We start from the raw sequence: 15,124 nt of genomic DNA, 5'->3' as shown, positions 1-15,124 counted from the left end.
AATAGAATGACAATAATGCCTTTAGGGTTATATAGAAAAGAGGAGGAGATGATGAACAGTAGAGAAGTGATGCATGGTCGTGGAGTCGAAAGAGGCACGCCTGTACGTGGAGGACTATTGAATGTACACCCATGAAGCCTTCAACATGAGTGTACATGCACTTGATTAGGTCCACTCGTACATAGTCGAATGCACGATTACACATAGAAGAGACAATGTACATATGTGACCAAACTATGGATGGTTGTACATGATGTTGGACACCATGAATATATGAATGAGATTAAGGCCCACAGAGGTGTTGGGGAATGCTTGAGATCAAGAGAGATAAATTAGATTCTTAAAATGAATAGATGAACCCAAATAGAATTGAAAAGAGATTAATTGAATTATGATATAGTTTCTAGTGGTTGGATATAACTAGAGATTAGATAATCTTGTGGAACTTATGATGAGTAATACCCACCAGATGTAAATCATGAGACTATAGGCTGACATAAGAGAATACCCATGATCTAGACACATTTATAGATAGATTATGAGTTAATCTGTCAATCGGTCTCCTTAGATAAAGAGAATTGTCTAAATTGCGAGTTTGCCAATTGACTTATGACTTATCAAGACATAAATAATCTGTTGAGTGGGTTCATAGATTGAAAAACCAGGATTGTGAGCTTGTTGATTAACAACCATATAAGACAACTAAGATTAGAGAACCTTAAAAATTACTTATTAGAGTGGGTATGGATTTTCCCTTTTTAGGTCGAGATCCGATCAGTCTTGGAATTAAACAGAAAATAAATCTAGAATGTAGAGAATAGAAATGAAAGGGGAGGATAATTGATTGGATTATTGTAAGATAAATTATTTTTGTTTATTGAGTATTTTTATTCATGAATTTCTTTTGATTCTTGTAATAAAGAGACATAGAGGTAACGATGAGGAGATAGTTGGTCAGTGATAAAACAATATGCGATGAGAATAGACTCATTAGGATTCTATTATTATGATTTATGATTATGATTTTATGATGGATTTTATTTTATACACACCTTGGTTTTGTTTTATCTATATTGAGGTTGAGATACTTGGGATTACCCTAGGATTACTATTTCTTTTATTAACAAAGATTTTCAATGTTATTCGGTATTTTGGGATGTTATGCTTGTATCCCAAGTGTCTATAAAAGAATTGTGTGTACTAGAAACGGAAATGAGTCTCGCATGCTACATTGATCGCCTTCCCTCCCTTCTTGTAACTGTAAGTAAGGATGATATTTAAATCCCTGGCCAGAGCTACATACTTCCAATTAGAAATTGGAGGTTCGATTAATAATATTCTGTTGTAGATTTCTAAACCATCGAAGCAAAGCACATAAATGACATCATCTTCAATGAACAGCTGGCTTTCAGTAAACTTAAAGACACATTTCCTTCCATGTATGCAGAAATGCAATAAAAAAACCAGCAAAGAGTTCAGATCCCATGACTCAAAGCTAGGACTGGACCTGAACCAAGCTGGCTTGGGCTCAAAAGCCAACTTGACTCGATTCAGCTCGATTTGAATGCGTATACTTCAAATATGAACCGAGTTCAAGTTAAGATACTCGGCTCGTTTTAAAACTGAACCGATCTTAGGCTATAGAGAGTTCGACTCGCGAGTTGGACAGACAGTTCGATTCGATTCAAATTTGGCTCGATGTGAGGGGGCATTGGAAGGCTATTGTGGCAAATTCGATTCAATGAAGCTATTGTGGCAACTGGCAAATGTGATGTGAGGGGGCATTGGAAGGCTGCTGCAAGATCAATGCCTAGGAAGAGCTAAATATAGAAGAGTCTCAGGGAAAAGAGCAGTTGTGGTTCCTCTGCCACGAACATTACATGTCTTGCACAAGTCTTTGATGCAGATGGAACTGTTCAAGAAAGACAAATCATACCATGACGGTTGATCAGAAGAAATAGCAAGAAAAGTAAGTACACACATAACCAGAGAAAACAGTGAACAGAAACCATCACACTGCAACTTCATTAAGAATTTAAGGTGTTTCAAATCAATACTAAAGTCAATTCACATAAAAGAAAATTGCATAATCAATATATTAAGCTACATTTCTCATTATTTATTGGATGTTGTGAGAAAATCTATGTAACAAGTTAAGATTTATCTAATAATACCTTGTATGGAAATGTATGCTTTGCATAATCATTGTTCGCCATAAGATCCACCCTTTAATTTGTTGAACTGAAATTTGAAACTTTTTGTAATTAACTATTAGAGCCACAGAACTGGAACAATTTTCGGTTTCACCTCAAATTTAATTTGGTACTGCTAGCAACTTTTATCTTAAAAGGTCAAACAATAATTTTTCTGTTTCTCTCAAATAAAGCTCAAGATAAACCATTAATTTACACTGATACAGGATTTCCAGTCAATATGCAGTCTCAAATTGACCCTGTGTGTTAATCTACAATGAACAAGAAGCGTCTTTAACAGAAACCAAGCCCATTGGGTTCACTCCAAGTCTTCCCTCTTTGTCACTTGACTATCTTTCCTTATCATGCTCTTCTCTTCTTTGCTCACTCCCACTGCTTCTCATTCTTCTTTCTTCATGATTGAGGCTTCTTTTATCCTCTTTCAACTCCCCCTACCCCTCCTCTTTCAAGCAAGCAAGCTCCACAATCGCAAGGGTGTTCTCACCATTTCTATTCTAGTTTTCCTTCTTTTGTGTCTGGCTGAAAGGTTATCAACCGTAGCCCTAAAGACATCCTTGTTTGAGACAAGGACATCCAGCTTCACATATATCGAAACACTCAGTACCTTATAAAATTATATGGCTTAGCTCAAAATTGCTCTAAAATAAAACTCACATATAAATCATTTTGGAGGACTACAATCCTGCCACCCTAAGATAACCATCCTCAAAATTAATATATAATTTTGTACCTTAATACCGAAACAAGGCCTTCCTCCATGCCTATAACTTTACCCAAAAAAACCCCTGTTATTCAGATATTTCCCAAATTCACAGTTGCATCAAATTATACATCTCAACAGTTTCCATTATAACATATCTTAAAGACTCATATCATAAATCAATCATATTACAACACCACATGTTCAAGTCAAATACTCAGTTTTTGTTTCGATGGTTATGTAATATGTTCTGGTCAACACTAAAGCCGGTTGCTCAGTTAAAAGTCTCACTAGCAAGAGAAGATTAATCTTTCTCATTCAACACACTCCAAGTACAAGAATCTAAAACAAATGGAAAAAACTAAAGACCATGTGAACAGAGCTCCCAAACAAATATCATTTATGTGCAAAAATTAAAACACAGGTCTCTATTCTGGCACAGGTAAAGATAATAAGAACATGAAAAAATTATATCAACACATATCCAATCAACTGAGCAAAACATAATCATTCATTTGGATAAAGCAACTATTCTTTCACAACATCTAAAACAAAATCTTACAATCATCATTGTCGCTCTCATTATCTAGCGTTGAATATTAAGTAGAGTTTTTGCCTCATTCTGCTCTTCCACCAAGTCTTTGGTGGCATACTTATTCAACAACTCCATCTTCTTCCTCTCAACTACCATCTTCTCAATCTCTTTCTCATCCGGCAATGGCACGTGCACAACAAACTCCCTCTCCTTCTCAATCTTCTCCTTCTCCATCTCTCTCCTCTCCTCCTCCACCGCATCCTCTTCCCCCTCAAACAATAAATCCTTCAAAACCCCAACACTCACCACTTCCCCACTCTTCACCGCCTTCTTTGCCTCTCTCCTTATCTCCTCCATCCTTCGCCACTCCTCCTCCGCCTCTGCCCTCATTTTGGCTTCTGCAGGCCCCTCGACTTTCTCCAAAACCCCATCTTCATCATCTCTATACCCATAATAACTTGCATCAATCCTCTTATAAATATCATACCGAGTTCTTCTCTTCCTCAACTCAGGAGGCTTCTCAAACAACTCCCTCACACCTGGAAGTTTCTTCGCCGCCCCAAAGTACCGGTACCCCGGCCCACGTCCACCAGGGTTTGGGACATCAACAATATTTCCGTCTAAGTCCGTCATTTTCGCGGAGTGTTTGGTGTAATTGGGCCCACCAAGTTCGACAATTCTTCGCTCCCAGTGCGATTTCTCTCGAATCAGTTTGTTGATCTCGTCATTCAGGTCGCGGAGCCGGTGCTCCCCGAGACCTTCGTTTTGAATTTCGGCAACTTTGCGGCCGATTTCGCGCATGATTTGCTGGCGCCATTTGTCGGCCTCGGCGAGATCACGGCACTCCGAGGCTAGATAAGGACGGCGTTCCTTTGGCTTCTTTTTTTCTTCGGCTTTTAGGGTGATGAATCGATTGAGCATAGATTGAGCTTTCTCTTCGTTTCTAGCCATGTTTTGGTTTCACAATTCGAACCCTAATTTGAAGGGAGAGAGGGTTTCTGAGGGGAATTAGGGTTTTGTTAACAGTTTCTTCCTCCCGGCGTCACTGCTAGAGTTTTTAAATTGAGGATTCGAACTACAAGTTCTTCTCACGTTATTTACCCTCGTACAATTTTTTTTATTTTTTCCGAAAACCTCCTTTTATAATTTTTCGATTTTTTAAACCAAGGAAAAAAAGCAAAGAGAGGCTTAAAATGGATAAAAACATTATAGAATTCTTTAAATTTCAACCTAAAATATTTTTGAGGTTTAGGGTTTTTTTTTTTTTTTTTTAAGGAGAAGTGTTAATAAAACTGATAAAAAATTAGAATTTTTAAAAAGAAGTCTTAAGTTTGAATTTCCATTAATCTTATAAAATCCTTTAATGAATTACTTATAAATTAAAAAAACCTAAAATTTTTTGTTTCATTAACAAAAAGAAAATATTATCGAATAAATATGTGAAGTTAATTTTTATTTTTTAATTTTTTAAAATCAAATACTCAAAATTAATTAAACAAATATGTCTAAATTATCTTTTAAAAAATCTAGATAATCATATATTTTTTTAATTATTTTAATCAACAAACTGGTTGTTAGAAAGTTTGAATTCAAACTGAGTTTATTAAAACTTTATATTAAGTTTCATAGTCCCCTAAGAACATTGAGGTCTGTTCGTCATTGAGTTTCTTAATCATTTATGTTCTTAGGCATTGTTCACCTTCTCTATCATTATTCTCTTATATTTCACTTTATATATATATATATATATATATATATATATATATATCCGTATAGATAATATGTATCAATTATAAGATACGTATTATATATTATAGAATATTGATAACTATGATTCAAACCTTATTTTTTTAATTTGGTTTGAAACCTAAATTGTTTGGTTTGTTTTATAAAGAGAGAGAGTTTGAAAATCACTCAAACCGCAACCCAAATAGAAAAAAACAGTTTAAAAAATTTTCAACTAAAACCAAATCATTTTATAAACTAAACTAAACTATAATTTTTAAACGATTTGATTTAGTTTTACAGTTTGAACTAAATTATGCACATCTATACATTGATAAACCAATTGCATGAAATTTCTGGTTTTGGGTTGATTGAGCATGGGAGGGTACTTGTCAACATTTCATGCTAAAAGAGAGTGTGAAAGAGGTAAATGGAAAAAAAAAAAAACTAATTCTTAAGGAGGTTACGTAATTTACCATACACTTTGAGTACCTAAATCTACTAAATTGTATATAATCTCCAATCAACTCAAATTTTCTAATGTTTTGGTATATTTTGTTTCTTTTTTGAATTTATGATTGAATTCATTATTTCTTAACAAAAAATAACCAAATTTTTGGGATATTTTGATTGTAGAACTTAGAGTAAAAACCAAGCTTTGGTAAGACAATCTGATAAAGTAGCTAAGAAGTACTTTGATTCTTGCTACTAAAGCCCATGTGACTACGAGAGGACAAAAGGAAGCATTCACTCAGATTTGTATGAAGTTAAGCAATTATAAAAAAAATGTTGTTTATGGGAACTTATTTTGGAGCTTTTTTGACATCAACACTTTAAGGAGTTCTAGTTTAGGGTAAATGAGGTTGACATTTGTTTCATTCGATATTAGTTCTCTCTGGTGATAAGTTTGAAATTCAATCGCCATACTAACACGGCAAAATACATTCCATCCTTAGTGCAATAAAGGAACAAGAAATATATTTTCCTATTAAGACATTAGTTACATATGGTGACTTGATATTTGTATTTAAAGCAACAACTTGGGGGACAACGATAAAGATGTGGTAAAGCTTGCCTGTTGTATTGTCTATTTGTTGCATTATTTGTTACAGATAATAAGAAGGTAATTAGCCTTGATATATTGCAACTTGTTGATTACTTTCCTAAATTCAAGAAATAACCATGGGGCATAAGAGTTTGGGAGCTTATTGTTGCTTCAATGAGGAAGATAATATTGTATCAGTACGTTGAGGTTGTTCACATAAATACTTATGAGTTTCTCACTAGCTTTTCAAGTAACATTGGTTTTATGTATATATTGTAACAATTAATCTTCTTATTTTAATGAATCACTAATGTGGACTTTGTTATTACAATTTTGGATATACGAGACCCTTGATAACCTATATGTTTGGGTTGAGATGAAGTCAACATTAAAGGTCCCTTGGATGTTAAAATGGAAAAACAAAAGCATACCATTGTGGGATGGTGCAAAAGACATATCTAGTAGGATGGTTGTAAGTTACATTATGGCTTTGAATTTTTTATGTTACTATTACCATTCATTTTCTTTTTCAAAGTTTCACTAAAAATATTATAGCAACGCTATGTATATTCACTTTTGAGTACACAAGTAGATACATATATGATGTGTCATAATATAATTGGATGTTATTTTATTATTAATTCAAAATCACTCAATCCCTTGATAACACATATAAAGTGTGTACTTATTTGTGCGCTTAAAATGGATAAGCATAGTTTTATTGAAAGAGCAAAACTATGTGATAATCTTGATTTAAAAAGAGCGTAAAATAGATTCGTTCATTGATCTTTTGAAATTTTTTGTGAGGCCAAATCACTTGCATGATGTGTTGATATCTTTATTGTTAGGTGATGCACATGGTGAAGATGATCTCCTACCCAACGATCTAGAACCACAACCAAAATCAACTCTATCATTGTTGTGTAGAGAGGAGAAACAACCAAAACTCACCTCATTAATTAGTTTAATAGCTGCAAAACTTGTTGCATATTCAGCTTTAGCTTCTATGCAACATATATTTACTAGCTAGAAGAGAGTGTTTCATAATTTTATTGCAATAGTATGAACACACATTGATGCCCATCTTAGTAGGGTAAAAGATTAAATGAATCGAATAGATGATTCGACACCGTTCACAAAAGTTGCAAGTGTTTGATGATGTAACTTGTTTTTTCAAATGTATCAATGTTTTATTCTTTCTTTCATATTTGTGTTGGTAATTTATATTTTTTGGATACAATATGGTTGTTGATGTTCAGAATGATCCTATAGATCATCTCAAAGTTGTCATTTTATATTACTTATCAAGACACTTACGACAGACTCACTAAAATCATCCATGAATTCCCATATACATTATATGGTTGTGACATTAGGAAAAAGTGAGACCCAATGAATATGAGGGTTGGGTATGATTCTTAAAATTCTTATGTGTAGAACGATGTTGACATTCTATCTAGAAGTACAACCTTTGAAGGGAAGCATCACATACATTGGCTAAACAAGCATGCATTCACTTAAACTTTAAACAAATATGCCATTAATATTAAAAATGATTAAAATACCTTTAATAAATTATTCACGGAAGCATTTAAAGGATGCCATAAATAATAATAAAATAAAAAACCAAACATAAATTCACATAATCCCAAAACAAAGTATAATGTAAACCTTAAAGTTTGTAGCATAAAAATACATATATATTCCATATGACTAAAACACCCCTCATAGTAGCTCACGTCAGTTGACCTTTTAAAGCTACAACCATCACGATAACCTATTAATTGCAAAACAAGAAGGTAGGATAATGAGTGATAATCACTCAGTAAACATGAACTTATCATAACTTAAACTTTCATAACTCCCATTTTGCCTTTTGACTTGATCCACCCTCATAAGGTCATCGAGAGTATTTCTTGTACTCCATACATTGATGACGTGAACCTAATTAATTTTAATCATAACTTGGGACTATTTTAATCCCTTAAACCTACCTCGGAAACCTTGACATATCAACTTAGTTCCTTAAAACCATTAAAAATATATTTGACAATTATTATTTATATTAAATATATACTCTTTTTGAAACCTATAAAAAGTGTTGTTCAACAAATTATGAGAAGATCTGTTTAATAATGTTGATAATTACATTTATAACTCAATTAAATTATTTGAAAAATTGTTGTTATTCAACCCAAACATAGTCTTTCTTTGAGAAATAATAGTCATAATATGTTTTAGCTAATCACCTAAGTATGTTTTAATCTCACTTTTAAGACATAATATTAAAAATTAATTGGCTTAGGTAGATTAGTTGGTCATAAAAATTCTTATCAACAATCATATTAGAAAACAAATTATTATAAAGTAAAAGATAAAAAAAATTTCTTCTATTACTTGAGCAATGAATAGATAGACATAAAGTAATGTTATAAAGTGAAGAGTAGTCCTTCCCATGATTACAAGTTCAAAAAAATATGGGATTAAAAACCTAAAAGCCATATTTGTTTTTTGGTGGGTACTCTCGAGTAACCCGCCTATTTACCAAGTCAAGAAAAGACCATTCGAGTAACCCGCCTATTTGCCAGGTCAAGAAAAGGCCATTTACTCGAAGCCCTTATACTAATCCCTATGACAAAGACATATGTAATTAATTAAGACATTAGAATCATTAGATCAAGAAGCGAATGTTTTACCATTGGATGGTTCTCTCACATGGGACACCATAGTGCATGCAACATTTGTCAATTGGTATAACAATGCAACCAACACCTAAGAGTGAGATGTCATTAATGTTGGATAAAGTAAAGTGCACTTTTGCTCACCTTTTTTGAAGTTTGAACAATGGTTTACAAGCATTGCCAGTTTGAACTACATCATTTATAGGTTTAGTCTAATAAAGTTCTATTTCCAACATTAATTAACACCAATAACACATTGTAAAATTTCACCCCAAATATCATATCCTTTGGGGGTAAAGTGCTACTAAAATCTTTATATGCATGAGTAGGATCATCGAATCAAATCCATAAATCCTAAATCAACATGAATAAATCTTAATAATGTCTTAATATCATCTTACCGTCTTTATTAAACAATGAAAACTATTATCGTGGAATAATCCCCAAGTGTAATAATAAATCTCAACTCAATAAATAGTTTATATACTAGAAAATGAAAATCCAACCTATGATAGCATAAATGTCATCATTTTAGACTATTTATGCTTATGAGTCCATTCACTCGCATGCCGCTCCATCATTGAGTCACTGCCTTGCTGCCATCACCTCAATCCTATCACCTGTAAAATACAATGGAATGAGATGAGTATAAAACTTGGCAAGTAGGGATGATCTATCCTACAATCTCAAATCTCAGTTTATCCCTTTCCTTTACTATACAAATTATCTTGATTTTGATCTTAGGTTGTTATTATCTAACTTGAATCTTAGGGAATCAATGTACCAACTCTAGTGACCACTTTTTAGACAATCTCTCTTTAGCTTTGGTTATCTAATCTCATAAGACAAATTGACAGACTTACGATTTTGGTTGATATGTGGACCCTAATTGATAGAATATCTAAGTCTTGGTAAATCCTCGTCAATTGACAGATATGCAATCTGAGCCTATCTTATCAGTTGACAGACTCGTGATCCTAGCTAATTCAATATGTGGACCCTAATTGATAAACTATCTAAGTCTTGGTAAGTCTTAGTCAATTGACAGACCTACAGTCTTGACAATGGTAAACACTAATCAATAGACTTTACCCTATTTATGGGTATGCCTACATCATGGGTATTCCCTTACCAACATATAATTTTGATTTAGATGTCTTGTAGGTATCAAATCATTTAATGTCTCAGCAAGATATCAAGTCTCTATCAATTCCCAATCTCCTAGAACTCTTTGAGACTTATCTTGAGTCTAATCTATCTATGTCTTATAGGCATTGAATTATCTATTATCTTATTGTGATATCAAGTTTTTATCGATACCTAATCTCCTAAAGCACTCTTAGACTTTTATAATACCCTTAGGTACGTTCTAGGGGCATTTATGTCTTTTATCCTTGCTTTGAGATATTTCTAGTTTTAAATATATATGTTCAAATGTATATGTGTTTATATATATCTACATATCTATATATATATACAAAGCGATTACAAAAGAAAAACAAAGATATATATATATATATATATATATAACGAGAGAAAAGTCAAAGAAAAAAGGAAAATGATACCTTTTTCCATCATCTTCTACTTCTCTTCTAGAAAAAGTAGCCTTCTTCATGCTTTTTCTTTGTTTTTAGAAGGAAAGTGGATGATTTGAAGGGTTTTGAAAGAAAAGTAAGGAAAGAAAAGAAGATGAAACACTTTTGGAGTCTTGGTAACCAAAAGATCTCTTTCTTTTTCTCTTTTCCTATGTTTATATATATTGGATGCATGTTATATAAAGATGTTAATGTGTTTTGGTGTTGATTTAAGGTGGTTTTGATGATCAAAGAAGGAAGACAAAAAGGAGGGAGCCAATTTAGCAAAGATTGACTTGAAATAAGGTAAAGGGTATTATACATAATATGTTTCATGTTTTATGCTTTTGGTTCCTTGGATCTATGTTATAAATGATGATTTTGAAGTTGAGAAATGTTGTTTTTCCATTCGGGGCATCTATGTGTGTTAATTTGTTCATGACAGAGAGTTGGATGATATTTATCGTTTTGCCATTGACTTCGTCCTACGTTTTGACTGCCTTATCTGATGAATCATGAGTGTTATTATAACTTATTGGAAAGCTCTTTGAATCATATTTTCAATGATATATAGCTTGTATGAATTAGAGACTGTTTGAACTATTAAATTGCATGAACAAAAAAACTACCTTATCAAATAAACAGTGAATACAGATTTTTGCCATTGACTTCATCCCATGTTTTGGCTGCCTTATCTGATGAATCATGAGTGCTATTATATCTTGTTGGAAAGCTCTTTGAATTATTTTTTCAATTATATATAGCTTATATGAATTAGAGACCGTTTGGACTATTAAATGGAATGAACAAAAAGACTATCTTACCAAATAAACAGTTAATACAGTTTTTTGTCACTGATTCATCCTATATTTTGACTACCTTATTTGATGAATCATGAGTGCTATTATAGCTTGTTGGAAATATCTTTGAGTCCTCTTTTCAATGATATATAACTTGTATGAATTAGAGACCATTTGGATTATTAAATTGCATCATAAATAGTGATTTATAGTTTTGAAAAGAAAGAAAGAAAGAAAGAAAATGAGGAGAAAAAAAAAAGGGAGAAAGGAAAGAAAGGAGAGAAAAAGAAAAGAAGAAGAAAAGAAATAAAAGCAAAAAAAGGAATTTGGGGGTCAAGATTTAAGGGTCGTCCCAAAAGTATGGTCTAGTGAGTTGTAGATAGTTTTAGATAGAAGCAAGATTAGTAAGATATAACGCACGCATGCAGGCTATGAACTATGATGGGGCACTTTACACCGCATCACTCATAGTAGGGTACGTCTGTAATAGGACATGTCCGTAGTAGGATATAGACCTATAGTAGAGTCTGCTCGTAGTAGAGCATGCTCATAGTAGAACTCAATTCAGATTCAAAAATGGTGTAGTGAGAGAAAGGAAGAGAGCTCAAGCTTAGAAAAGTGTCAAATCCCTATAGTTAGCTTCCAGAAAGTATCAAATGGACACCTGATGGGACAAAGTATAACCCAAATAGTAAATAATGAACTAGATTATCCCTTCGATTCCTTATAGAGGTTATGATGTGAGATTGAGTCCCGAGAGTGAGTTAAAATAGGAAAGGAGATAGTTTACTTCATTTTTTACTACCCTCTGAAAAAGAAATGTTACGAATCAATATCTGAAGCGTCTATTTTTTTTTTTCAAAACTACTTTAAACTAAACTCATTACTAAAATGTTTAGAAATTATTCTAAAAAAACTGAAAATTTAGAAGTGAACAAAAAATGCATATATCTCATATGAAAACTCATCTGAAAGCATCTGAAGACACGGAGTAATCATATACAATTGTACAACCATCTCTAAAAGGTTAAAAGTCAACAAGATATGCAATTGTATGCATGTAATATGAACCAGAGATAACCTGCTCCAATTGGATCTATCTTCGCTGACCTGACCCTGCCGCGTAACTACCACGATCACCTGTACCTACAATCATGAAAGAAAAGGAAGTGAGAGATAAGAACACTCAGTAAGGGTAAGGAAGGATGTTACAAGTTAGTATTAAAACATGATTTTGGAAACCTAAAAGATGTTTTCTACAACAAAATTGAGTAATCTAAGTAACACATAGATGGAATACCCTTTAGCCACGCTGACCGCCCTTGTAGTCGATCATTGTAAGTTAAGTTTTCACTTATACCTGCTGAGTTTTATGACAGTGATGTGTTCATTTTTAAGACCTATGAGCCGAACACCAGTAGATCCCTCTCAGAACAACTAGAGTGATGAAGTAGCTCCCCAAGTACCCCAAGGGAGTCTCAGTGCACATGAACAATATAGAGGTGCTCTTACGCAGGAAAGTAAGATGACACATACACCACTGACCCAAGGACATGATATGAGGGAGGTTATTTCAGCATCTACAATAGCCCCAGTGAGGACTCAACTGCATCCTATTTTTAACCTCTCTAGTATGCACCAACCTTAAAAATTTGATGGTGCAAAGGACCCAATAACAGTTAAAGAGTGGTTAGAATCAATAAAGAGTGAAATGACCTTATTTGATATGAGTGACTAGGAGAGAGTGAGATATGCCACTTATCTTTTCAAGTCAAGGGCAAGAATATAGTGAAACTTGGTCAGGGAGACGATCAGTGTCTTAGAGATGACTTGGTCTGAGTTTAGGCATCAATTTGAGGTAGAGTCTAAAGGCGTCGATGTTACTTATATTAGGGCCTAGGAGTTTATTAATCTAGTGCAGGGGACAAATTCAGTAAAAGAATATTCTAGAAAGTTTAATCAGTTGTCTTAGTATGCCCCCAAGATAGCTAGTACAGAGATGAGGTGTATGTAGAAGTTCATATATAGGCTAGATCTAGAGATAGCCCGAGATGTTATGATGGGCGCACAACCACCCAGGACTTTTATAGAGGCCTTCGATAAAACTTTAGAGGTAGAGGTTTTTGTGAGGAGGAGGTTCGATCAGACCACAAGGCAAAAAGTTACACCCTCTTTTGCCATGCCAGCTCCCTTGATGAGCAGTGGTTCCATTTCAGCACAGAGAGACCTTCCTCCAGAATGAGATAGGAAGGGTAAACGACCTCTCCAATTCAGAGGCATGAAAAAAATTGGAAAAGTGGAAAAAAACAAAGAAGATCGGGGATACCAACTTACCAGAAATGTGGAAAGTAGCATAAATGAAGTGTTTGACAGACTAGACAGTTTGTTTCAGATGTCGTCAACCTAGACATATTACCTGTTTTTGTATAACTACCTCAGTGAGAGTAGAGTAACAGTAGCCTATAGGAGGGGCCACAACCAGAGTTTATACGATCACCTAAAACCCAATAGAGGCTAATCCATTAGTAGTCATGGGTCAGATTCTTTATCTTGATACTCCTATTTATGTTTTAGTTGATTGTGGGGCTACTCATTGTTTTGTAGCCAAGAGTTTGTTTGAGAGGTTAAAGTTACAACCTATCAGAATAGCCAGATGATTATGATCGAGTTACCTGATGGAGGGTCAATTATTAGTGAGATGATGCTACTAGAACAAAGTATTGTGATTCAGGGTCGACAATTACTAGTAGACCTGATTGTGTTTGAAATGCCAGATTTTTGATATGATTTTAGGGATAAACTTTTTGAGGAGACACGAAGCTGAGATTGATTGTAAAAAGAAGAAAGTGAGATTTAACCTGGACTCTGGAGATTAATTTGAGTTTGGTGAAGGTCATATTTGGAGTTTGATGATCAGTATATTGAAAGCTAGTAAAATGTTGAAAAAAAGATGTATTAGATATTTGGCTCATGTAGTGAGCAAGGTTAAATCAGACCTGACTATTGATAAGACACCAGTAGTACGAGAGTTTTTAGATGTGTTTTCGAGTGAGCTACTAGGATTAGCTCTCGAAAAAAAGGTTGAGTTTAGTATAGAGTTGGTACCAGACACAATACCAATTTTAAGAGCACCCTATCGAATGACCCATACTGAGTTACAAGAACTGAAAAAGCAGCTCCAGAAGTTACTAGATCATGGTTTTATCAAACCGAGTCGTTCCTTTTGGAGAGCTTCTATCCTATTTGTGAAAAAGAAATTTCAGTCTATGAGGATGTGCATTGATTATAAAGAGTTGAATAAAGTCACAGTTAAGAATAAGTACCTGTTACCCAGAATTGATGACTTATTTGATTAGTTGAAGGGATTCGCAGTCTTCTCCAAAATAAATTTGAGATCTGGTTATCACCAGGTAAAAGTGGTAGAGAAGGATATACCCAAGATAACTTTTCGAATGAGATATGACCACTTTGAGTTTGTAGTGATGTCATTCGGATTGACGAATGCCCTTGCAGTATTTATGGATTTGATTAATAGGGTATTCCATGACTGTTTGGATAAATTTATTGTGATATTCATTGATGATATCTTAGTGTGTTCTTGTAGTCGAGAGGAACATGAGCAGTACTTGAGGTTTACCCTCCAGAAGTTAAGAGAGAAACAACTATATGTCAAATTCTCGAAATGTGAATTTTGGCTAGATAGAGTTACCTTTTTAAGGCATGTAATTTCAACAAAGGGTATATCCGTAGATCACAGTAAGATTAAGGCTATAATTGAGTGGCAGAGACCAAAGATAGTTAAGGAGGTTCGTAGTTTCTTGAGGTATTACCAGAGGTTTATAGAGGGATTT

General features: G+C 33.8%; 1 protein-coding gene across 2 annotated transcripts; it reads right to left on the bottom strand.

The window, feature by feature from the left end:
• Positions 1–1,323: 1,323 nt before the first annotated feature.
• On the bottom strand, positions 1,324–4,566 carry LOC123202438 (pre-mRNA-splicing factor ISY1 homolog). Of its 2 annotated transcripts, none has more exons than XM_044618383.1 (2): positions 3,476–4,566; positions 1,324–1,912 (listed from the first exon to the last, which is right to left on the bottom strand). In XM_044618383.1, exon 1 carries the CDS (start codon positions 4,397–4,399, stop codon positions 3,500–3,502), a length of 900 nt encoding a protein of 299 aa, XP_044474318.1. In that variant the 5' UTR covers positions 4,400–4,566; the 3' UTR covers positions 1,324–1,912; positions 3,476–3,499. The 2 variants fall into 2 exon arrangements, with proteins under 2 accessions (XP_044474318.1, XP_044474320.1); XM_044618385.1 differs by lacking the exon at positions 1,324–1,912 and adding an exon at positions 2,287–2,790.
• Positions 4,567–15,124: the final 10,558 nt, after the last annotated feature.

The sequence above is a fragment of the Mangifera indica genome, chromosome 18, assembly GCF_011075055.1.
Source record: "Mangifera indica cultivar Alphonso chromosome 18, CATAS_Mindica_2.1, whole genome shotgun sequence".
NCBI lineage: Eukaryota > Viridiplantae > Streptophyta > Magnoliopsida > Sapindales > Anacardiaceae > Mangifera > Mangifera indica.
Note: the sequence above shows the minus strand (reverse complement) of the source record. Positions and strands in the feature narration are given on the sequence as shown.